The sequence below is a fragment of the Camarhynchus parvulus genome, chromosome 1 (genome assembly GCF_901933205.1).
Source record: "Camarhynchus parvulus chromosome 1, STF_HiC, whole genome shotgun sequence".
Taxonomy (NCBI): domain Eukaryota; kingdom Metazoa; phylum Chordata; class Aves; order Passeriformes; family Thraupidae; genus Camarhynchus; species Camarhynchus parvulus.
In genome coordinates this window covers 2,415,782-2,441,404 of record NC_044571.1, presented here as the reverse complement: position 1 = coordinate 2,441,404, position 25,623 = coordinate 2,415,782, and the positions used below count along the sequence as shown (strand labels likewise).

The following is a 25,623-nucleotide window of genomic DNA, read 5'->3' as shown; positions in this document are numbered from 1 at the left end:
AGTGTACAGGTACAATATTTTAATCCAAATATTGAGTGTACAATTACAATATTTTAATCCCAGTATTGAGGGTACAGGTACAATATTTTATCCTCGATATTGAGTGTTCAGGTACAATATTTTAATCCCAATATTGAGTGTTCAATTACAACATTTTAATCCCAATAGTGAGTGTACAGGTACAGTATTTTTATCCCAATATTGAGTGTTCAGGTACAATATTTTAATCCCAATATGGAGTGTTCAATTACAATATTTTAATCCCAGCATTGAGTGTATAGGTACAATATTTTAATCCAAATATTGAGTGTACAATATTTTAATCCCAATATGAACGTACAGGTACAATATTTTATCCTCAATATTGAGTGTTCAGGTACAATATTTTAATCCCCATATTGAGTGTTCAGTTACAATATTTTAATCCCAGTATTAAGTGTACAATATTTTAATCCCAATATTGAGTGTACAATATTTTAATCCCAATATTGAGTGTACAGTTACAAGATTTTAATCCAATATTGAGTGTACAAGTACAATATTTTAATCCAAATATTGAGTGTACAATTACAATATTTTAATCCCAGTATTGAGTGTACAGGTACAATATTTTATCCTCGATATTGAGTGTTCAGGTACAATATTTTAATCCCAATATTGAGTGTTCAGGTGCAGTATTTTAATCCCAATATTGAGTGTTCAGGTGCAGTATTTTTGTTCAAATATTGTGTTCAGGTACTTTTTTTAATCCCAATATGGGTGTATATATTTAATCAGTATTGAGTGTATATGTTTTTTATGTTTTAGTGTCTATATTTTAACCCCAATATTATTGTACAGACAATATTTTAACCAATATTGTGTATTTAATATACAATATGAATGTTATTTTAGGTGTTGGGTCAATTTTTTTAACCCCATGAGTGTTGGTCTATTTAAGCCCAGGATGGTAAAATATACCCAAATTGAGTGTACAAATTAATCTTTGTGTGAACAGGTGCAAGATTAAAAATAAATGTACAATCATCCCAGTATTAGGTATAGAACAATAAATAAGTCGAGTTTTTTTATCCCATATTGGGTGTGTCAGGTGCAGATTTTAGTTGAAGAGTGCAGTTACAATATTTACCCCATATGAGTGTACAGGTAATTTTTTTTATTAATATAGAACCATATTGGGGTACAGGTCATTTTTCCCATATTCCAGGAATTTTTATCCCAATATGAGTACTGGGGAAAGATTTTAATCAGATATTGAGTGTACAATTAAATATTTTAAACAGGAACAGGTACAATATTTATCCTCGTATTAGTGTTCAGGTCATTCAATATTAGTGTTAGTACAAAATTTAAATTCAGGAAGGTCATTGATGTGAAATTAAAGTGTTAAAGGTGCAGTATTTTTCCCATATTGAGTGTTAGGTGGAGATATGGTTCAAAGTTCGTTTTTCAGAGAGGAGGGAGCTGATGGAAAATGTTTGTTTTTGTGTTTTTAGCTTTCCTTTCGTTTCACCTCCATGCTTTTAATAGGAACCAAATCCGAATGGAATTTAATAGGAACCAAATGAATTTAGGCTATGGGTGAATTTTTTCTCAACAAAGAATTCCATTGATGGGGAGCTTCATGCCCATGATAGGGAAAAGCAGCTCCCAAATCTGCCCAGCTAAATTGCATTTATCTGTGTACACGAACATGCAGATAAAAATAAAAAAACCCCACATCCAAATCCCATCTATATAAACAGATTGTAAGAATAAAGTCTTGGATTTGGGTTTCTTTTTAACCATTGTAACTGGGTAGTTTGTGTTCAGTGCGGTGCACTCATTGTTTGACAGAGCCCAGGTGCCAATAAAATCTTCTCCATCAGGAGCTGTAATTTTGTGTTATTTTATACTACAGCAGAGAAGGCTCCAGATGCAGCTGGTTTTTGTCTCCTTTTTCCCTCCTTGTTGTTCAGTCTCTAAGTGAGCACTGGGGAAAAGTGAAACTTAATGATTATGAAATTAAAAAGAATTTCAAACAGCAAAAGCAAACTTCTGTTACGGAGCATTTCTGCACACACCTGACCAGAATCTTAAAATCACAGGAAGCAGATGTGAAAATAAATAAAATGCAGCTTTTGCTCTTCCTTCTTTGTGTTACAATGAGCACAGTTTGTGCTGATGAGTGGAGGGGCTGAGGGTCTGGAGGGTGCAGCAGCTGAACTTTGTATTTCTGGGAATTTTGGGAATTGCTGTCCTCTGCATCTCCCTTCTTGCTCAGAGCTCTTCATTCAGTGCCACTCTGGGTGTGACAAATCAGAATTCTCCTGCTGTGTCCCTGGGGAATTCCCAGTTTTTCCTTGCTTCTCTTTAAAAGATTTCAATTGAGCGTTGGAGTGTGAGGAATTTATTAATGAGAGGTGTTGGGTAGTTTGTGTTGGTGCAGTGTTTTTCTGCCTTTGGTGACTTTTCTTTTAGAATGCATTAAAACATTAAATTTACATTAAATTACATTAAAATTACACTATAATTTTTTTACCATTTAAAATATAGGTAGAAACATTTTCTTCCTATAAATATTAAACTTGTAGATGAGCTTAATATTTATATTAATAAATAATTATTAACAAAATAATGTTACAATGAGCACAATTTGTGTTGATGAGTGGAGGGGCTGAGGGTCTGGAGGGTGCAGCAGCTGAACTTTGTATTTCTGGGAATTTTGGGAATTGCTGTCCTCTGCATCTCCCTTCTTGCTCAGAGCTCTTCATTCAGTGCCACTCTCGGTGTGACAAATCAGAATTCTCCTGCTGTGTCCCTGGGTACAGGATCAGTGCTTGGAAATTCCCAATCTCTCCTTGGTTCTCTTTAGAAGATTTCAATTGAGCTTTGGAGTGTGAGGAATTTATTGATGAGAGGTGTTGGGTAGTTTGTGTTGGTGCAGTGTTTTTCTGCTTTTGGTGACTTTTCTTTTAGAATACATTAAAAATCCATTTTTTTACCAGCTCCTCTCGTGGCAGTGGCCACCAGAGGCTGCTGCAGAACGGCAGATGCTGCTGGACCAGGAGAACTTGGGAATTCCAGCTGGATCCTGGGCTGAGATCCCACAGTTCTGACAGGATTGTGTTCCTGATCAGTGGACTGGGAGCAGAAATTAACCCTGACTTCACATATAAGTTCATTTCATTATACAGTAATGTCATTTTTTCTGTGCCAGCTGTGGGATGTTCAGCATCCCTGTTCCTGGAACGTTGTGTGAAGGAAGTTCTTACAGGAAAAATTAATTTTTCCACTGTGACCAGTACTTGAAACTTTGTTAAACACCTAAACCCATATTTTCTTAGAATTTGTTGGGAATTTTCTTAGGAATTTGTTTCCGTATTTTCTTAGGAATTTGTTTCCATATTTTCTTAGGAATTTGTAAAAAAACCCCTCCTTGATGATGTGTTTGTATTTTTGATCAGCTCACTAAGCACATGGACATTATGGGGGAAATTAGCTTGAGACTTATACACATTTCACAATTCTTAAATGCTTCAGGATGTGGTGGAAGCAGGGAAAACAAGGAGTTTGCCTAAAAATCTGTGAGGAAAAACCGCTTGAAATAATTCACTCAGGAGAGTAAATGGTTGGAATTGTGGGGCATATTTGTAATAATGGAACAGCACACAGAAATAGGTGCTGTTTTGTTCTTTCCAGAAAATATTCTGTGGCAAAAACACATCAGAATTTCTGACACAGCCTCAAGCACTTTCATTATTTATTTACAGTGTCATCACACTTTAATCACCTTTATTTTGTAGCTTAATTTCTGTCAGACTGTAAACCCAGCCTTAGAGGAGTTAATTCTTGGTGAGTTAAACCCAGTTTTAACTTTGGGCGAGTTAAAATCCTGTTTCTGTAAAATTCTGTAATTTTTAGAGAAATTAAATCAATTTTTAGGAGATTAAATGACTTAATTTCTGTCAGACTGTAAACCCAGCCTTAGAGGAGTTAATTCTTGGTGAGTTAACTCCAGTTTTTACTTTGGGTGAGTTAAAATTCTGTTTCTGTCTGTAGGACTTTCACATCCAGTGCTGCTGAGTGAATTTCTGTGTTTGGAAAGCAATAGGGAAACACTCTCTGATTAAGCACAGTTTTTCCATGTTCTCCCTGACAGAAATGAAAGCTGCAATTTTTCTAAATATCACTTACAGCCAATCAGTTACTGTGGGTATGTAAAACAAGTGGGATAATGTGTAAGGAATTTATTTATTCTGTCAAAGCTCTGAGTGAAGGTGCAAGTCAAAGAAATGCTGACAAAACCTTTAATCATCATCACATCATCATTTATGATGCAGAGCAAAAAAAAAACCAAAAAGGGGGTGGGGGAAAGGAAATATTTAAAGATATTTTATCCAAGAGTTTGGACAGAAAATATTCAGAGGGAGCTTTAGGAAAGCAAGATATGAGGAGTAATTTCCCTGTAATTAAAATTTAGCTGCTGAGTCTCTCTTAGTCTTGGGGCTTGACAGAATTTGGGAAAAAATATTCTTTTCTTTGTGTCCTGCTGTGGTGCTGCAGGGCTGGCAGCACAGGCTGTGAAATTTGAGAGCAGGTCATTTCTGGGGTCGGAAATCCGGGGGAAGGTGTTGGGAGCAGGAGCACTTCTCTCATTCCTGCTCCAGGTAGAGCAGTGGGATGTGGAAAGGAGGAGTCATTCTTGCATAGATAACTGTTTATGGGGAGTTTGCTCTCAGTTGGTGGTTTGTGGGTTTCGAGGAGTTGGGCTGGAGCTCAGGCACATCTTCGAGGGCAGGAGAGTTCAGTCCTGCCTTCAGCACCCACACAGGAAATGTATTCCAGTTCCCAGATAGAGCAGTGGTGGGAATGAGGGGTGTGGGTTTGGTTTGGACCTTTTTGTTTAAAAATCAGATCTCTTCCTCTTGGAAATTTGAGGGCAAGTATCACTAGTGCCTTATTTCCAGTCCAATCGAAGCCACACTTTTTTGTGGTTTAATTTATCGCATAGAAGACAACTTCAACTGTCTGAAATTTAAGCTGCACACTGAGCAGAAAGTCCCAGAATCTGTGTTTGTGGCTGTTCCTAAAGTTGTGGCAAACATGTCATAACAAACCTCTCAAAGCAGAGTTTATCTCCAGAAAGGGTGAATGTGGAGCAGTTGGTGCAGGGTGTCACCACAGGGGTACTCGCAGTAGTAAATCATCCCTCGGCTGAAGGTGTGACCTGCTTTAGCAGATCCTCCACTGAGAAATCAGCAAATGGTTTTTTGAACTGCTGGTTTAGCCTTCAAACTGAGTCTTAGTTGTGGGAAATGGATTTGTGGGGAATTTTTAAAGCTTGACAGAAGGCTCACACAGTGTGTGCATCTGTGTACAGACCTTGAGACAAGAAATGTTGAACTAGAAATGCCCTGGGATAGGACGGGCATTGCTGAGAGAGAAATGGAGCTGGAAACAAGTTTCAAAGGATGGTTTTGTAAATAAGACTGGATACTTTGGAGAAATAGAACTGTGAAAGATGAATTGTGGGACCCATGAAGGGTAATTTTAGATAATTGGCTTTAAGGCATTTCCAGCATGGTGTGGCTAAAGCTGATAGGCCAAGAAATACTTAGAGAGTATTGTAATTAGGAAACAATTGGCTTCTGATTGTGATGGAGTGAATTATAACATCTGTATTGTCTCACCCTTCTCATGAGACTGAAAATGGAATAAAAGTTTTTCAAACACTTCTCAGCTGCCCCATCTCTGGGTCAGAAAAAGGTTTAATCCAACACTTAGTGCTGGACTAAAGGGTTTCCTTCCTCCAGCAGAGGATCTCAGCACAGTGAGAAGCCTGCAAGATGCAGATGAATGTGTGCACTCCATGCTTCAGTGTGTAGGAAGAGCACTGCGCACCCTGCTACAGAGAAAAATTAAACTTAATTAATCCTCAAAGGAGCGTGGTCTCAACTCTAGAACAGCGTCAAGTGCAAGCAGCAGAACTTTGTTTTTGAAGAGGAAAAAATTTCCCTGTTTTGAAGTAGAAGATTGCTTGAATGAAAACACATTGGGAGGAATGTTGGTGTGTCCTCACATGGGGTGATCTGTCTTTCTCTTGTTGTTGCCCTCGCCCACAGGAAATCCATCTTGCTTTCCTGAAATGGCTGGAGGGGAACGTGGATGCTGAGGGGCTGCGGGCATCCAGCAAGGTGTCCCTGAAGTTTGTTTCATCCTGTGAGTCCAAGGTGGAGGTGACTCCATCCCTGGTGCCCGTGATCACGGAGATGGGGAGCTTCTCCTCAGAGCATTTCAGCCTCCAGACCTACCAGCAGCATCTCCACACCAAGAAGCTGGGGAAGATCCTTCTCTTCACTGAGGTGACCACGACAACCATGAATCTTCTGGACGGGTAAGATGGGGACCCAGGGCATCCTGAGTTAATTTTCTGATTGGGAATTGTTAATTGTGGTGACACACAGTGTTCAGAGAGAGACTGGACGCGAAGTAAAGAACTTTGGAATTTGTAATTGTGGTAACACGCAATGCTCAGAGAGAAGCTGGACATGAAGTGGAGAGCTTTATGTTCATGGAGTATTGATTGATAATACATAAAATACTGAGCCATAAAGGGTGGGGAAAGCTGGAAACTGGACATGAAACGGAGAACTTTGTGTTCACAGGATATTAATTGATAATATATAAAATACTGAGCCATAAAGGGTGGGGAAAGCTGGAAACTGAATATGAAATGGAGAACTTTGTGTTCACAGGATATTAATTATAAAATATAAAAAAATGAAGCCATAAAGGGTGGGGAAAGCTGGAAACTGAATATGAAATGGAGAACTTTGTGTTCACAGGATATTAATTGATGATATATAAAATACTGAGCCATAAAGGGTGGGGAAAGCTGGAAACTGAATATGAAATGGAGAACTTTGTGTTCACAGGATATTAATTGATGATATATAAAATACTGAGCCATAAAGGGTGGGGAAAGCTGGAAACTGGATATTAAGTGGAGAACTTTGTGTTCACAGGCTATGAATTGATAATATATAAAATACTGAGCCATAAAGGGTGGAGAAAGTTGAGTGGGACAACTTATTGCTTGGTAGTGGAGTTTAATCTTTATTCCTCTGAACATCACCGTAAGAAAATTTGATTTAATAAATATTCATATTTAGGAGATTAAATACATTCTGTAGTGCAAATTATTATCTCAGCCTTTAACTTGAGAGGGCTGACACCAAGCAGGTTGTGCCCCTAATTTTAACCTTCCTGTTTTCTCTCATTTCTTTTGCTGAATGTTTCCCTAAAATGCTCTTTAGTGCTTGGTTTGTGTTTTTAAAACATGGATTAGGGCTCTGCTAGAGGTTCTTCCATCATCACACAGATGACCCTTGTGAATGAGCTGTGGGATACCTTAGAGAAGGTTCTTCATTAGAGTTTAAATGGGATTAAGTGATAGGAAAATCACAGTTACTAAATCTCAGCCTGCACTCTGTGTACAAAGGCTGTACTGTCGTGTTTAGTGGAAATTTGGTGGAAAAAATCCGTCCTGGGGAAGTTGTTGCTCTTCGGGACAGAAACTCCAAGCCTGCAGCTGTAAATTCTTGTGGCAGCTAGTTTTGAATATCAGGGTTCATTTACCTGAAGAAATTGCAGATGAATTTTACAGGTGAAAAACAACCTCAGGAATTTTGTTTGGGATTTTTTTCTTTAATCTAATTTAAATTGTCTTGAGTGTTGTTGTCACTGAAGAGTTAACCAACAATAATGGCTTCAGTCCTCAGCCTGAGAGCCTAAATTGCAATTTATGGACAAATACAAATTTCAATTCCAAACCATTCCTTGTGTGTTCAAACATCCACACATTAAACAAAAAGTTGCTGTCTAACTTTGCCAATCCTCTCCTCCAGATTGAATCCTGCAGCTGATTTTGCAGAGATAGAGACTTGCCAGTTTGATAAGAGGCCATGGAGAGTTATCTTATAGAAATTCAGTTATTTGTAGCATTTACTGCTTCATTTTTAGAGCTCACAGCATGTTCAGCCCACAGGGTTGGAAGGAGGACTGTGAAGAAATGGGTGATAATTGAATAAATCAAGAGGTTTCTTGCCTCCGTTTGTTTTGGTTCGCAGTAACTTTGTTCCAACATCTCAGTAAAATGAAGTGTTTAATTCAGAGTTTTGGGATTTGATTTGGATCAAGCTAAATAGAATTTGTGAATGATTAATTATCAAGGCAAGGGAGATGAGAGAAGTGGTCTTGATTTTTCAGGTATGTTTAAAAGTTGCTATTTTATATTAAGTAATCCAGATACAATGAAGTGCTCACAGATGTAGGTCTTCAAGATTTCCCCCATCATGATGAGGCTTAAATAGTTAATTTTCAGGTAAGTTGTGAACTACAAATACTGACTCTACATATCTGAGGCTTAAATAGTTAATTTTCAGGTAAGTTGTAAACTACGAGTTACATATCTACATATCTTATGCTAGGAAGATGGTCCTAGGCAGATCATAATTTGCATTATTAATTTATTAATAATCAATCTTAAATTTCTCTTACAAAAATACTTCTATTAAGTTAAAATAATTGTCTTAAGTACTATGGTTGATGTTGTAGATACTCTGTGGTCATGGATAGTGGAATAATGTAATCCTTGTGATTTGCAGTTCAGTGAAGAACCCTGAGATTTAAATGATAATATTTCATAAATCCCTAGAAATTGGTGCAAAAATCAGGTAATTTTTATTGAGGGAAAAAGTTTTCAGGTTTTTAAGGTGCTTCCAAAGGAACCACCTTAAGGTGTTTGTGTCTAATTGCCAGTTCTGAATGAAAGGAAAATACATCTCGGGAAAAATAATTCTCTTTGCTTGAAGAAAAATTAGTTACTTATTGATCCTTCAGGATTCCCAGAAAAATATTGCAACACTTTATCTAATCAGGCATTGCATGCTCTGGTAGGGTCTCCCAAATTTGTCTCAAATTTTACCAAGTTTTGATGGTTATAAATAAACATGCACCTCAAGAACTTAATGAATAGCATTTGTTATAAATTGTTTAATTAGTAAATTATCAAAAAATTTCAGCATTTAACTTCTGTCTCTTTGGATTTTCTCATACCTCTCCCACCAACTGGATGCCAAACTTTCATCTCCCTTTTCCAAATTAGGGTCTCCCAAATTTATCTCAAATTTTACCAAGTTTTGTTGGTTAAAAATATACAGACACCTCAAGACCTTAATGAATTGGATTTGTTGTAGTAGATTATCCAAAAAAGTCAGCATTTAACTTCTGCCGCTTCGCATTTTCTCATACCTCTCCCACCAACTGGATGCCAAATTTTTATTTTCCTTTGCCAAATTAGGGTCTCTCAAATTTTACCAAGTTTTGATAGTTAAAAATAAACATGCACCTCAAGAACTTAATGAATAGCATTTGTTATAAATTGTTGAATTAGTAAATTATCCAAAAAAGTCAGCATTTAACTTCTGCCGCTTCGCATTTTCTCATACCTCTCCCACCAATTGGATGCCAAACTTTTATTTCCCTTTGCCAAATTAGGGTCTCTCAAATTTTACCAAGTTTTGTTGGGTTAAAAATATAAAGACACCTCAAGAACTTAATGAATAGGATTTGTTGTAAATTGTTTAATTAGTAGAGTATCCAAAAAGTTCAGCATTTAACTTCTGCTGCTTTGGATTTTCTCATACTGGATGCCAAACTTTTATTTCCCTTTTCCAAATTAGGGTCTCCCAAATTTATCTCAAATTTTACCAAGTTTTGTTGGTTAAAAATATACAGATATCGTAACAACTTAATGAATTGGATTTGTTGTAGTAGATTATCCAAAAAATTCAGCATTTAACTTCTGCCGCTTTGCATTTTCTCATACCTCTCCCACCAACTGGATGCCAAACTTTTATTTCCCTTTTCCAGATTTGTCTCAAACGTTACCAAGTTTTTATGGGTAAAAATATACAGACACCCCAAGAACTTAATGAATAGGATTTGTTGTAAATTGTTTAATTAGTAGAGTATCCAAAAAATTCAGCATTTAACTTCTGCTGCTTCTAATTTTCTCATACTGGATGCCAAACTTCTATTTCCCGTTTCCAAATTAGGGTCTCTCAAATTTTACCAAGTTTTGTTTGATTAAAAATATACAGACACCTGAAGAACTTAATAAATGGGATTTGTTGTAGTAGATTATCCAAAAAAGTGAGCATTTAACTTCTGTCACTTCGCATTTTCTCATACCTCTCCCACCAACTGGATGCCAAACTTCTATTTTCCCTTCGCCAAATTAGGGTCTCTCAAATTTTACCAAGTTTTGTTTGATTAAAAATGTACAGATACCTCAAGAACGTAATGAATGGGATTTGTTGTAAATTGTTGAATTAGTAAATTATCCAAAAAATTGAGCATTTAACTTCTGTCGCCCGCATTTTCACATACCTCTCCCACCAACTGGATGCCAAACTTCCATCTCCCTTTTCTGCCTCCCCAAATTTCCATAACCCCCAAAAAATGAAGAGATGGAAAGGGGGAAAGGGGGCTGGAATTAATTTAATGGCTGAGCAAGCTCACAGTGGAGAAACAGCCGGAGCCTAATAGGGGCCTTTGTCTGCATTTCCACCCTGGCTGGGAACGTGCCAGTCAAAAGTCAGGCAGGAGGAACAGGTGGGAACTATTAGACCTGTCATAAAGTTTGAAAAATTGATTCTGGAGGCTGAGGGAATAGATTGGACTTGACAGTGTTGTCCTAAAGATTCTAAGGGAAAGTTGTGTTGTTTAATTTGGGATCCCTTGATTGTTCATTAGCTCTCCAGATGGTGGCTGGGGAGTTTGGTGCTCACTGTACTGTCCCTGGCCTGTATTTGTGTGTCCTGAGGTCACAGCAAAGTGGGAATTCACCTGTAGGTGCCCAAAGTTTAATGGCGTTGGCCTAGTTGTCAAATAAAAATTCCTAAAAACGTCATATGTTGTTCTAAATGATCAATATTCATTCTGTGATTTCATGTTGAAAGTCCTTTCAGGCTATTTTTTAAAGCACTGCAACTTTTATTTCTCAAACTGAAATTTCAAATCCTCCCCAAACATTGTTTTTTTCTCTAGTCGGAAATTCTTTCTGTGAGTTTCAGAAACCTTTTCTTCCCAGATGTTTTTCCTAATGCCACCTGAGCAGGTTAGCCCTGCCAGAAACAGTTCCACCTTCCGTGGCTCCTCAGAGCATCCCTGGGAGTGCAGGTTTTAAAATGAAACCACTGTTTTTGAGGCTGCATCTGGTGTAGTGATACAAGTGTTACATTATAGACTTAAAATGTATATATATATATATATATATATAGTGTATATATACATTATACACTTACTACACTCATAAGGGTTGAGATTAACAAAGAAATATTTCTATTTCTGATATTTCTACGCACTCTAATTGGCTGGAATGGTTTCACGAGTATTTCACTAAAATTAAATTAATGAGATAGAAATTTCAGTTTTGTTCTTTGTCTTAGATCCTGTTTCAGTGTTTTAGTTGGCAGAAAATATGATTTACACGTGACTAAGCCAGCATGGGATATATTCTGTAAGACATGCCATCGTGGATCCCTTTTCCTCAATATTTAAGAAGCACAAAGTGCCATTGTTAGGGAAAGTTTGACACAAAAGTGGTGAATTTTAGTGGAAGTGAAATGTGGGCTGAGGTTCCTTTCATAACTGCTGAATAGGATATTTAAATAAAATGTCAGTTGAGAATAAACAATTTCCAAACAGCTACAAGCTTTGCAGAAGAAAGTCCTTTCTGTCATTGGTGTCCTTTTACTTTTCTGGATTCATACTGCTGAATTTTGAAAAGCTGAACTGCAGCTCTAATTTTGGGAAGTGGGCATGAAGACTTATTTTATTTGAAAACTCTTGGTTTGTTTGGATTGAAATGTGGATGATGAAGATGCAGGTCTGAGTTAAGGAAAACCAGTGTGTAATTGAAGGAGATGGGAATGGCACTTCAGGGGCAAACAAGCTGAGATTGACAAACTGTGTTAGGGACTGGGGGATTTTTAATTTGATTTTCAAGTCCTTGTGATGTTTTACTCTGTGTTTAGTTATTCCTTGCACCTTGATGATGCCCCTTACTCTCCATTCAAACTGTATTTTTAAAAAACTGAGTGACTGTTACGAGCTTTAAGACCTCTTCCCACCCAAACCATTCCATGGTTCCATGATAATCTTTGTGTTTTAGCATGGTGAGACTCTCCCAGTACATTTTTAGCCTGCTAAAAATGAGTGTTTTGTCACAAACATTAACAGTTTTATAAATTAACCTCCTCCACCCTCATCCCTCAGGAATTTTGGCTGGGGAGTTGGAGAATACCATGGTGTGCAGGAAGGATTCTTCCTTGCAGGAAAGGTGCCTTTCTCTCAGGAAATTGGAAATTTAAATAGGAAATTATAAAACCATGTGCTGTTCAGTAGATTAGATGCATTTTAACACTGTGTATCTCCTATACTCAATCTTTTCTGCAGCTACACAACCCAAAAATATTTTGTCAGTTTGGATATCGAGGTCACAATAGTTCATATTGCCTTTAAAAACTCAGATCCCTTGATTTTGTGAAACTGTAGGATGGGATAGGAATGCTTTACTTGATTAATGTCTTACTTATAATCCAAAGTTTGGTACTAAGGGCATTAGATCTGCTCTTTATATTCCTAGATATAGGAGTATATATACATGTATGTATATCATATTGCTTCATTATTTACATCACTTTTATTACTAACTTTTAAGCTTCCATTTCTTAATTTATTGAAATGGTTGAAGGATTTTTTTATCCTCAAAACAAAAAACGTTGATGCATTAAATAGCTGCTGCTGTGCTTTTCTTCCTTAAGGGTGTTTTTTTATAGGCAGTATTTTGTGCCTTCCTTTGGTGCTAAAGGCCAGCTCAAATAGCAGAGTAAAGTTTGTTTCTCTTAAATCAAATCAAATTAAGTTCAATTCAGTAGGGTTTTTTTGCTAATTTAGTTTTAAATGTATAATATTTCATACTTTATTGTGCCATTCATTTACGGGCAGCGCTTTGCACCAGCCGGTGCTGGAGGAAGCTCAGCCTGATAACCAAAGATCACGCAGGAATTTTGGAATTTTTGTGACACAGCCACGAGTCTGTTCCTTCCCTGGAAGAACTGGGAAGTTTTTGGCACTGATTTGGTCCTGTGCCATTCCCAGACTCTTCCCTGCCGTACCATTTTCCACGACACGCTTGCTGAAGGATTTCTCTATTGGGATTTGGCGTCTCCTTTGCGTCACTTTCCCCTGATTTTCTCTCCACCTGTCGTGCACCATTCCTGAGGGCACCGAACAATCAGGTCCCTATTTTCCTGTCACGCACCTTGTGTGCCCGATTTTCCATGGAACTGAAGGCAAAATGTGCCCTTCTTTCTTTTTTTTTTTTTTTTTTGTTGTGTAAGATCAGTGGATTTTCTTCCTGTTAAAGGAGTGGGCCCCCTGCTTGCAGTGCAGAGGGAGGTTTGGCATTCCCAGAGGGAATTGAGTCATAAAATAAAGATTCCCGTTTGGCAGAGCAATTAACCCGTGCTGAACTCCGATGGGAGATTGGGTTTCCCTGCTGCTGGAAGTTCCTGAACAATGCCCATTATCACAGGGACACCAACACAGCCCCAGCAGCCTGCAATCTGAGGGGAAAATGTTCTTTAAATCTGGGGGAATTGTTCCTTAAATCTGGGGGAATTGCTCTTGAAATCTGGGGGGAAATGTTCTTTGAATCTGAGGGGAAATGTTCCTTAAATCTGAGGGGAATTGTTCCTTAAATCTGAGGGAAAATCTTCTTTAAATCTGGGGGAATTGTTCCTTAAATCTGAGGGGAAATGTTCTTTAAATCTGGGGGTGAATGTTCTTTAAATCTGAGGAGAATAATTCCTTAAACCTGAGGGGAATTGTTCTTTCAATCTGGGGGGAAATGTTCCTTAAATCTGGGGGAATTGTTCCTTAAATCTGGGGGGAAATGTTCTTTAAATCTCAGGGGAGTCATTCCTTAAATCTGAGTGGAATTCCTCCTTAAATCTGAAGGGAATCGTTCTTTAAATCTGAGGGGAATTGCTCTTTAAATCTGGGGGGAAATATTCTTTAAATCTGGAGGGAATTGTTCTTCAAATCTGAGGGGAATCATTCCTTAAATTTAAGGGGAATCATTCCTTGGAATCTGAGGGGAATTGTTCCTTAAATTTAAGGGGAATCTTTCTTTAAATCTGAGGGGAATAATTCCTTAAATCTGGGGGGAATGGTTTTTTAAATCTGTGCGGAATTGTTCTTTAAATCTGAGGTGAATCGTTCCTTAAATCTGAGCGGAATTGTTCTTTAAATCTGAGGGGGATAATTTCTTAAATTTGAGGGGAATCATTCTTTAAATCTGAGAGAAACAGTAATTAAATTTAAGGAGAATTACTCCTTAAATATGAGGTGAATCTTTCTTTAAATCTGACGGGGAATGATTTCTTTAATTTGAGGGGAATCATTCTTTAAATCAGAGGGAAATAATTGCTTAAATCTGAGTGGAATGATTCTTTAAATCTGGGGGAATTGTTCCTTAAATCTGAGGGGAATTGTTTTTTAAATCTGGGGGGAGTCTTTCCTTAAATCTGAGGGGAATCCTTCCTAAATTTGAGGTGAGTTGTTCTTTAAATTCGAGGGGAATCATTCCTTGAATCTTGAGGGGAATCCTTCTTTAAATCTGAGGGGAATCATTCCTTTAATCTGAGCAGAATAATTCCTTAAATCTGAGGGGAATTGTTCTTTAAATCTGAGGGGAACAATTTATTAAATCTGAGAGGAATAATTCCTTAAATCTTGGGGGAATCGTTCCTTAAATCTGAGGGAAACCCTGGCAGGCTGCACAGCTAAAACAAGAGTGAAGGAATGGTCATGGCAGGGTTTCAGTCACATTTTGCTGGTTTGTTTTACACGGTGCTGTTTTCATGCCTGCATTTGAAACCAGGAATTTGGTAATAAAGTGAAAAAAATGAATGCTGAAGTTTCAAATCATGGCAGCTTTTTGAAGAGGAGGATTAGCTTGAAGCATATGATCCACGTAGCTGAATACAATATGCCATAATACATATGATATCTTGTTATAAGTAATATTAAATGCAACATATTATGTGTATATTATTGCTGTTGGTTTGCAAATTCCATGGCTGTCAATTTTGCTCTTGAATTGTAACTTTTATTTTGGAAAAGGAAATGCTGCCTAAGCTTAAACTGCCCAGAAGTACTCAGGGATTAATATTTGTACTTCATTGAGAAAGATATCATTCTCTCCTTCAAATAGCCAACTTTGCCTTTTCACATGAACTCAGATCAGAATATAGTCTTAAATGAAGTCATGTGCTTCTAAAAATAACTTTAAAACCTCAAACCCAGTCATAAATCAGTCTAGGACAGTGTATGGACTTAAAAAGGGGAGGGTATGGCATAGAAAAACTAGGTATGTTATTAATCATGGAGTCATGGGTGGTTTACGTTGGAAAGGGACCCTAAAGCCCATCCAGTGCCACCCCTGCCATGGCCTTGGGCACTGCCCGGGATCCAGGGGCAGCCCCAGCTGCTCTGGGCACCCTGTGCCAGGGCCTGCCCGCTAATAATAGGATCAGAGGAATCAACTTCCTCACTCCCTGAGTAACCTCATGGAGTAGCCTGAACCTTGGAAAAATCCTGGATTTGTTTTTCCCCCCAAACTTCTCCATTAGAGTTGTTCTAATCATCAGACTAATGAAGGAATGTATTGCCAGTGTTGGATTCAGATAAAACAGAATAACACTTAGGCATCCAAGTGATTTGATAATGGGTTTGATTAATAGATTGCTGCCCATATGGTGGACTGGGACATTTCACAAGGGGTGGAGGGACAGGACAAGGGAGAATGGCCTTCAACTGAAGGAGGGCAGGGTTAGGTGGGATATTGGGAGTTAGGAATTGTTCCCTGGCAGGGTGGGCAGGGCTGGGATGGAATTCCATCCCTGGATCCCTGGCAGTGCCCAAGGCCAGGCTGGACACTGGGGCTGGAGCAGCCTGGGACAGTGGGAGGTGTCCCTGCCATGGCAGGGGTGGCACTGAGTGGGATTTGAGGTCCCTTCTACCCCAAACCATTCTGGGATTCCATGAAAGATCCAAAGGCTGAACTACAACCACAAAGGCAGAATGATTCTCTGGAGATTTCAGTGAAAAGAGCAGGAGTAAATTTATTAGGAGCTCAAAGTTTGATCACAGTTTTCCATTTTGCACATCTCCATCTCCTTCCTTTTGTAAGGGAAAAAAAAAAAGAAAAATTAAGAAAAAGAAGGTGGATTACCTATGGAAACAAAGTAGGAGCTGGGAAGCAAAGCATGGCTGCTTGGGGAAGTTCACACAGCACCTGTTCTGGTGTGGTTAAGAATAAATACACTGATTTTTGTTTATTCTTATGCTGCCAGTCAGAAGAGAGTGATTTGATTTTAGAATTAATTTCAAGTGCTTGTTTTACAAAGCCAAAAGCTTTGAAATCTTGTGTAATTTCCAACTTAAGCAGTAGACATAGAAAATCCCACAGAATCTGAATTCTTGCCCTAAATCCCGCTGGCCTAATTTATTTTCACTTATAGTCCTAGTTAAAATATTTTAAGAATCTGTTTGTATTCAAACGAGGTCCTGCATTTATCACACCTCATATCATTGAGCCTGAAATGTCACAGCCTGGAGAATGGTGTGTAAAAAAAAAAGTGAGGTTCCCCCACTGCAGCTTTGTGATCCCCAGGATTGCTATAAAATCCTGTACCTCATGTTGCTCTGCAGAAATTTACTGGCATTGTTCTTTTTGCTGAACTCTTAAACGTAGATGAACGTCCAGAGTTTTTTTGTAAACTTGAACTGACACTATTTTTGCACTTTTTTTTTACTGATGATATTATCTTACATCAAAAAAAAAAGAAAAAAACCCTTAAGTGTTTTACAGGATTTTTTGCAAACACAAAGCTCTCGTGGCTCGTTGCATTAAGGAGTTGTGGGATGCAGCTATGAAGTGTCCCATGGACATTTTAAATTGGATTTTTATTCAAATGGATCATCAGGCTGAAGAAGATGAAGAGGGAAAAGCAGATAAGGAAGTAAAGGAGGGAGATGGAGCTGACACAGGAAGAAGGAAATAAAAATTCAAGGGAAACAGATTTTTACTGGTTATTCTTAAGCAAATACTCCAAGCTTAATGGAAAATAAATGGGATGTAGGGAGATTGCAGCATTAATTGGAGGACAATCATTGTCAAAGCACTTATCAAACAATTAATGATCACAAGCCCGAGACTCCCTTGATCCATTGGCAGATTGTCAACTGAAATCTAATCAGCTCAGTGCTGAGGTTGGGTTTTTCTGGTTTTTCTGAAGTTAAAGACTGGTAAGAATTCCAGTTAAGCACATGGTGTTTTGTTGGAATTGGGGAGTGAGAGGGAAGAGGAGCACCTTTATTTTGTTTTCACTAAATAATAACTTTGCTTGAGGTCATAACTGAATCTGCAAATGCTGATGCCCTGCTCTGCTGGTTTATTTTTAATCATCCTTTCAGTCTTTCCTTCAGTTATAATAACATTTAAATACCTAATCTGATTCCCACACATTACTTATATTTCCTGCTTTTAAAAATGCAGTTTACAACACATTACCTTGCACTTTTTGGATTTAAAAATACTCACTATATTGCATCTGTTAAGTGTCAATAGAAAAACTTCAGAGTTCAGATGATCTTGAAGGCCCTTCCAACCCAAACCATTCCACGATTCTATGATTTTATGATTTATTAGCAGCAGATAATGTGTAAACTCTGCATGGAGAGTGGTGCCAGATGTGGGAGATGAAAGGAATTGCTGGTGACCACCTGCTTTAATGCTCAATTCAGCTCTGCTGTGGTGGTTGATGGCATGAAGGGTTCGTGGGCTGCATTCAGAGTCAGCAGAGCGTGGCAGGTTAGCAAGGAGTGATGCTTGTGGAATGCTGGAGAATCCATCTCTTGGAAAAACAGAACCATCACCTCCTGCCAAGGTCTTGAGGAGCAGCTGTGAGGGGATATTTGGGTTTTTCTTGTGGGTGGGAAGCGCCAGAGACCTTTGAGTGTGGAGGTGTTGGAAATTCAGGGCAGTGCTGGGACTGCTGCTGGTTTGCCTGGCTTGTTCTGATCTTAATATTTCTGTCTTTATATCAGCATTGTGCTACCACTAAGTTTAGACTTGGAATCATAGAAAGACAGAATTATTAAATTACAGAATGGTTTGGGTTGGAAGGGACCTTAAAACCCACCCAGTGCCACCCCTGCCATGGCAGGGACACCTCCCACTGTCCCAGGCTGCTCCAGTCTGGCCTTGAACACTTCCAGGGATGGGACAAATCTGGTTTTTAATTTCTATTCTATACAAAGCTTGCAAATTGAAGTTTGGAAAGTTTGCAAATTCGCTTTCTGGGGGCAATAAAAAAGAAGTTTTATGTTCATAATATATATATTTCTATTCCCAGTATTTTCCTCACATATTTCCATTTTTTCCTGCAATAAGTAATTTTTATTTCATTTCTTCTTGTTGTTCTTTTTTGTTATTTGGGGGTTTTATTTGTTTGATTTCATGTTTGAGATGGATAAAGTATAACTTCCTCTTGCTGCAGCTTACATAATTAGTACGAATTATTAAAACTAGAAATTGCAGAACTCAAATCTTTCCACAAAAACCCAGATATTTTCTTGTTGAAATAATCCTGATAGTGGCTTTCTGATAGGTAGAAACCAATAAATTAGAAGAAATCAATCTTATTTCTATTAGAAACTCAAATCTTGGCTTTCTTTACACTAGAAAAAAACCTTTTTCTCAGCTATGGGTTGCAGAAATAGCAATTTATGGGGTTTTTTCCCCTTGTGTTTTATACAGAAATAGGAGTAGCCAAGAAGAGGTACAGAAATGCCTTTTTGGGGTGTCTTCAAGAAGAGCTGTAAAACATTGCACACTTAGTGCTGATTGACTCACCAGAAACCAGAGAGTAAAAGGAGCAGAGAAGCCATTGACTCTGAAGAGTTTTAGACCAATTTTGGGGAGAAGGATGGAAGGAAAAGGGAAGAATATGGGAGAAAAATCGGCATTTTCTTATTTTACAGAGTCCAGGTCGGTCACTAATGTTGGAATCTGAAATGCAGGGAACTCTCAGAGCTTTGGGCCTGGAAGCCAAAGCTTAGAGTTAAACCCAGGATTTGATCTGAGACCCTGGGAAAGGCTCCCAAACTGAGGTGCTGGAAAGGAAAATGTGGATTTGTAGTTTAAAGCAGAGACACGTTAAGCTAAGGAAAGGGAAGTTTAGAGTTTTAGAGTTTAAGATAAAGAAAAAATAAAGTAGTTCCAGAGGTTGATGCCTTGTGAACCTGCCCCAGAGCAGAGGCTGGGCAGAGCTAAAGAATAAAGCAGGGATTTATTCAAAGCATCTCCTCCATGGATGCACCTTGGGCAGCACCAGAGCCCAGCCAGGGCTGCACCCAAGATGAACCAAAATGGCCCCAAAATGCACGGCCGGGCACGGGGTCTGTCCCTGGGATCAGTTCTGCTCCATTTGCACCTTGCAGTTCATTGTCCCATTCCAGCTTTAGCCCAGGCAGTCCCACCCTGCTTGTTTTTCTCTCTGCAGCCCACGGTGTTTGTGCTCCTGGGCTGAGATTTGGATCATTTGTCCTTGGTGCCCAGCTGGAGCAGGAATTGTTTTGTCTCCCTGCTCTGTGCACAGAGCTCACCATCCCATAATATGAAGCTCAGACCCACACACTAAAGCAGCACAGAATGTAAAAAATAGAAAAGCTCAAACCTGAGCCATCAAGGTAAACAAGGAGTTCAGGATGCAGCACTGCAGGTTTGTGTGTCAGAACATGGTTGGCTGAGAAAGCTCACACTGTAACATGGGTCCATGAAACAAAATATTAAAGAATTGGGTCAAAAACATAAATATCCTTGTTGGCAGTGTTTTATTGCTTAATAAATCCTTAAAAGATCTTATAACTAAGGGTCTTGGGACCTTCTGAACGATGCAGTGAAGATGTGAGCTGAACTCACCCTTCCTGCCTATGTAGAAGATAAGAAAAAGAAACCACATCATCAAAAATAAATCAGAAGTCCCATCTCCAGTTCCTTCCAAAACTCCCCACAATGAATTATCACACACTAAGCAGATCCTGTTCCACTCAGGATGCCTGCAGGTTCTTCCTCAGACTCCTCTGGTTTTTATTCCAACATGGCATGGACAGGGAATGTTCAGTAGGAGAGTTTGGGAGTGCAGGTAATTGAAATATTAAGATCCTACCAAATATCCTGTTATTTGTCTAATGCACTGTTGGGGAGTTCAGCACTCAGTGGTCATCAGAACAGATAAAATTATTCATTGATTAATTATATTTCATTAGGAATTGGGGAATAACTGGATAGAAACTGGATCCCTTTCCCTGGGAGGAAAAAGGGAATATTCTCCAGTTGGCTGGGGCTGTAGCAGGGGGTGTTGATGACAACAGAATTATATTGGTTTGGAGGGAAAATGGGAATTTGCTGTGAGTCCTGAGCTTAATAAACTGGTGTGTGCCAACAGCAGAGGTTAAGAGGGGTGAAAAAGTTCTGTTTTGATGCTTTGCCAAGCTAAGCAGTGAAATACTGTGAGCATGAACCAAGTGAGATGGAATGTGTGGGATTTGGAACCAAAATCCCAGAGAGTGACAATTCCTAAGGGCTGGAGTGTAGATGGGTTTGGAGTGTAGATTCCTTCCTTCCTTCCTTCCTTCCTTCCTTCCTTCCTTCCTTCCTTCCTTCCTTCCTTCCTTCCTTCCTTCCTTCCTTCCTTCCTTCCTTCCTTCCTTCCTTCCTTCCTTCCTTCCTTCCTTCCTTCCTTCCTTCCTTCCTTCCTTCCTTCCTTCCTTCCTTCCTTCCTTCCTTCCTTCCTTCCTTCCTTCCTTCCTTCCTTCCTTCCTTCCTTCCTTCCTTCCTTCCTTCCTTCCTTCCTTCCTTCCTTCCTTCCTTCCTCCCTCTCTTTCCCCGTTTTATCTCACATCTCTAAAGACAGATGTGCCGCATGCAGTTTAGCCATGGCTCATAAACTGTAATAACCCAAGATTTCCCAACATTTTAATGTAAATTTTCCATTTATTTTATTTATTTCTTCTATTTTATTTCCTTTATATGTTCTCTAACTCATGTCAGGAAGGCTTTCTACAAAGAGTGCTTATAGCTTTTTTTATATTTAAATCTTAATTCTTCCATCATTCTTCCAGTGTTTAAGCACACACTTCATCCAGTTCTTTACAAAAATACCTGCAAATTGTGTTAAAAAAAGAAATGTGAACTTGGGGGTTGCATTCAGTGGATCCAGAACCTAGATCTCTTCGTTACTTGGCTACATCTGCATTTCTCTAATATCCAGCAAAACCTTCTTGGAAATAGGGATTATTTTTTTACAGGGATGGTTGCTATACAAGGAAAGCCTAAGCTAAATTTAGATTACAAAGGATTAGATCAGAGTTGAGTAAAATATATATAAAAAATAACACCAAGAGTCCAGCTGTGCTCTAATTTCTTCTGCATTTTTCTTGTGCTGTGAGATGATTCAGATGAGTTTTTTATTCCCGTGTTTATCTGATGGATGCTGGCACGGGAGACTTTGGTTGGAGACAAAATGGGGGTGTTTTTGTGTCCCACAGTGCCCCAGGCTCCCTGCTGGGGGCTGGCAGAGGAGATTCCAGGCAGTTTTGTGGAGCAGCCTGCTGGGAATGCTCATCCATCCTGGCTGTCACCTCCAGCACAGGGCTGGGGACACAGCTGAGCTGCTCTCCGAAAAACCAAGGTGTTTCCTTCCTCTATTTAATAAAATTAATCACCAAATTAAAAAAATAAATCAAGTTTTGGCTTGATTGATCTGTACGAGCTACAACCACATAGTTATTAAAAAGCTTCATTAAGGTTGTGTATTATGGAATATCCCCCTTTTTTTAATCACAGACAAATTGTTTTGTTTTCAATCTGTCCTGTTCTCCAGTTTTTCTGAAGGTCTTTTTTAGCTCTGGGATATTAAGGTCACCCGGGGAAGGTGCTGTGAGGCTGAAGGTTTTGTCTTTTCTGTGTTTGCAGTTTTATGTGTCCTGGTAAAGCTGAGGTGCCTCGTTCTGCCTTTCAGGTTTCAAAAAACACATTCACTATCTCCATCTCCATCCAGTGGCTCATCCCCACCTCATTCCAAGAGGAATCTGATCCCTGGATGTGGTTTTCCCTCAGTGGGGTGTGTGCATGTCAGGGTTTGAAAAGCCAGGTGTCTGCTAAGGAAGGCAGGAGCCTCCCTTGAAATGGAAAATGCAAACCCCCTCCTTCCAAATTATTATCATTTTGAAATTAAGGGGCTCTAAGGAAAAGATATGGGAGTAGGAATAACAGTTCTTTATTAGGGAAAAATAAAATAAAAATGCAGTAATACAAAACAACACTGACAGAGTGAGAATAGGACCTGACACGCTGTGGGTCAGGGTGTTGGTAGCAGAGCTTCAAGGTTGAAGATAGAAAGAACTTCCTACAAGTTTTACACTTTCATCTCTGTTATACTGAATTTATTTTTAATAATTTCAACTGGGAATCACTACTGAAAGTAGAAGGTGCTGTTTAGTGTTTATTTCCTAAGATGTGTTTTCTTTAAAAAAATTTTCTTTCAATCCATCGATTCCATGGGGGCTCAGCCCTCCTGCAGTGCCAGCTGTGCTGCTGCTGCAGCAGGGATCCTGCACAAGGGGGGAGTTTTCCTCTGCAGCTCCAGGGCTGCTGCAGATGGGCCTGGGCTCCCTCTGGCAATGCAGGGCAGCAGAAAGCTGCTCCTCTGGCAATGCAGGGGGCAAAGGCTGCTGTGCTGTGCCAGGCTCAGATTGGATCCAGGTAGGAATGCTTGGCTCCTCCCCTGGGCGCAGCATCTCCCCATGGGATGCTGGAATTGGATCAGCCCTGCAGGGACACTCAGTGGCCATGGACAGCAGAGATCTCCTGGAGGGAGGGTTGGCTGTGGCAGAGATAAAGAAAAAACTGCCCCATGGACAGCAGAGAGCTGCCCCAGCTCTGACAGATGGGGACAGAACACACAGCCCCAGTTACATCTTGTAACCCAGCTCGCCTCACTGGGGTTTGGGGCTGCCTGGCTCTAACCCTGTTCAAGTGCTGCTCCCTGAGGGAGCTTCCTTGGCTGGGTTTGGCAGGTGTGAGATACCAGCTTCACTCTTTGAAACTTTTAAATATTTGCTAAAAAGAGCTAAAAGGGATGATAGACAGCGCTGGGTGTGTAGCATTAGTTACAGGCACGCAAATATAACAATTTTTAAATATACTTTTTTATTGTATTGTTCAGATACATATTTATAAAGATTATGCATATTCAGACATTCTTTTTGTATTTATTTACATGTTTCAGGAATTCTTTAGCTTGGTTCGATTCTTGACTCACGTAGAAATTGGGGAAATTTTTTTTGAGGGTTGTGTGTCATCTCTTTTCAACAGTTTTTTTGGTTTTGTGGTTTCACTAGTTGATGGTTATTGATCACACCTTTTAATCATACAGATTGCATTAGTTATTTTATAAATACATTAGAGTTGTTTTTATTGTCAGTTAGTTGCAAAAACAAAAGCATTCGTTATTATTTGACAGTTGCAGCTACTTCTGCAAAAGTTAAATGTACAAAACATATTTTAATATTAGCCAGAACTATAATAGATTTATCACATTGTCTATAAATTAAAATATCATCTATAAATGATTTTCTGAGAATATTAGACAGCGCCCAGAGCACTGGCTACAAAAGTGGGCAAACTGTACTGTATGAACAGCTGTTAAAAGTGATTATAAACTGTACTATATAAAATAGTTGTGATAAATAATTTGTAAAAGTTAATTTATGATAATGAAAGCCCATCAATTAGTTATTTATAACAGTAGGAATGCAACATTTCCTTCCTAGGCTCTGCTGCTCCTGGCAGATAATTCAAAGGTTGTTGTGTGGCAGCTCTTGTTTATTTAATATGACTTGAACAGTGTCCTTTCTTAGGAATCAATGTCACATGTCAGGACCACCATTTTGAAGCACTTTCCATAATAAAAAAAATTAAAAAAATGTCCAAGGGAATCACCAGTGTGATTCTCTGAAAAAAGGCAGTTAACTGAGCAGAAAATCTTCTTGATGTCAGGCACAGCCAGTGTGCCTTTTTGTGGGCAAACACACAGAACTGATGGTGCTGAGTTCTGTCTGAGCAAATTCTGCGAATTTCAGCTTGCCCTGCCGTAGGAGAAGGTCAGACATTTCAAATTAAAACTGTTTTTATCCTCATGGATGAAATGTATTGCTCGGGAAAAGCTGGTTTCTGTTTGGAAGATGCTGCAGATTCTTCCTCAGCGGAGATTCCTGGGCTGTATTTTCACCTCAGTTGTTTGAGCAGTCACAGGTAGGATGTGATGACCCTGGAGAGGTTTTTTTCCAGCCCTAAGGACCCCGAGATTCTGTCTTTGCAGGAGATTCTGAACCTGGGTGCCTGCCTGGAGGCGCCTGATGGTTCAGAGAATTTCAGTGCTTTGATTTCAGGCAGCATCAGCAAGAGTGAAACTTTCAGCTGAGGTGAGCTCAGTTTTCTTGTTCTCACATGGGTTTGTCCAGGGAAATTTGAACTTAATTGGAACACAAATGAAGCTGAGAGTGAAGGACTCTGTGCCCTACAGGGACAGGAGAATGAGGGGGAAAGAGCCTGATCTTCCTTTTTCCTTTTCTTCCATCATCCTCAAATGTCTGTGATTTTTCAGGCATTGCAGTTTTAGCTGCTGTTTGTCTCTCCCATGTGTGTGAGGTGGTGCAGAGGTTTGAGGACAAGAGGACACAGCCTCCAGCTGCACCAAGGGAAATACAGGTTGGAGAGCAGGGAAAAGGTTTTTCCAGCAAGGGTGAGAAAGTTCTGGAATGGCTGCCCGGGGAGGTGGTGCAGTCCCCATCCCTGGGTGTGTTTAACAAAGCCTGGATGTGGCACTGGGGGCCAGGGCTCAGTTGAGCTGTTGGGGCTGGGCTGGACTCGATGGGCTTGAAGGTCTCTTCCAACCCAGTGATTCTGGGAATTCTGTGAATTCTGTGATCCTGTGAATGGGGATTTTGCTGTTCCACACTGCTGACCTGACTCAGATCTCCACGTTTTACATCTCCATGGGATCCTTGCTAAATCCCAAGCAACCTAACAGAGGTCTGCTCGTGGGGCAGCATCCCCTGGCTCCTGATGGTTTCCTGAGGCGTGTTTAACCTCCAGGGTGGGAAAGAGAAATAAAATTTGATGTGGTCTCTTTGAAAACTTCCCAAGGCCTTAGACAGGACAAGGGGGAATGGCTTCAAGCTGACAGAAAGTAGGGTTAGATGGGATATCAGGGAGAAATCCTTCCAAGGGATGGAATTCCCAGAGCAGCTGGGGCTGCCCCTGGATCCCTGGCAGTGCCCAAGGCCAGGTTGGACACTGGGACTGGAGCAGCCTGGGACAGTGGGAGGTGTCCCTGCCATGGCAGGGGTGGCACTGGATGGTCTCTAAGTCTTTTCCAA

The 25,623-nt window shown here is 39.5% G+C and overlaps 1 protein-coding gene across 1 annotated transcript in view; it reads left to right on the top strand.

Annotated features, from left to right (window-relative positions):
* HLCS (holocarboxylase synthetase) overlaps nucleotides 1–25,623 on the top strand; it is a 141,935-nt gene that overhangs the window by 43,616 nt on the left and 72,696 nt on the right. Inside the window, 1 exon segment of the mRNA XM_030970645.1 lies at nucleotides 6,105–6,376. Coding sequence (XP_030826505.1) covers nucleotides 6,105–6,376 — 272 coding nt within the window.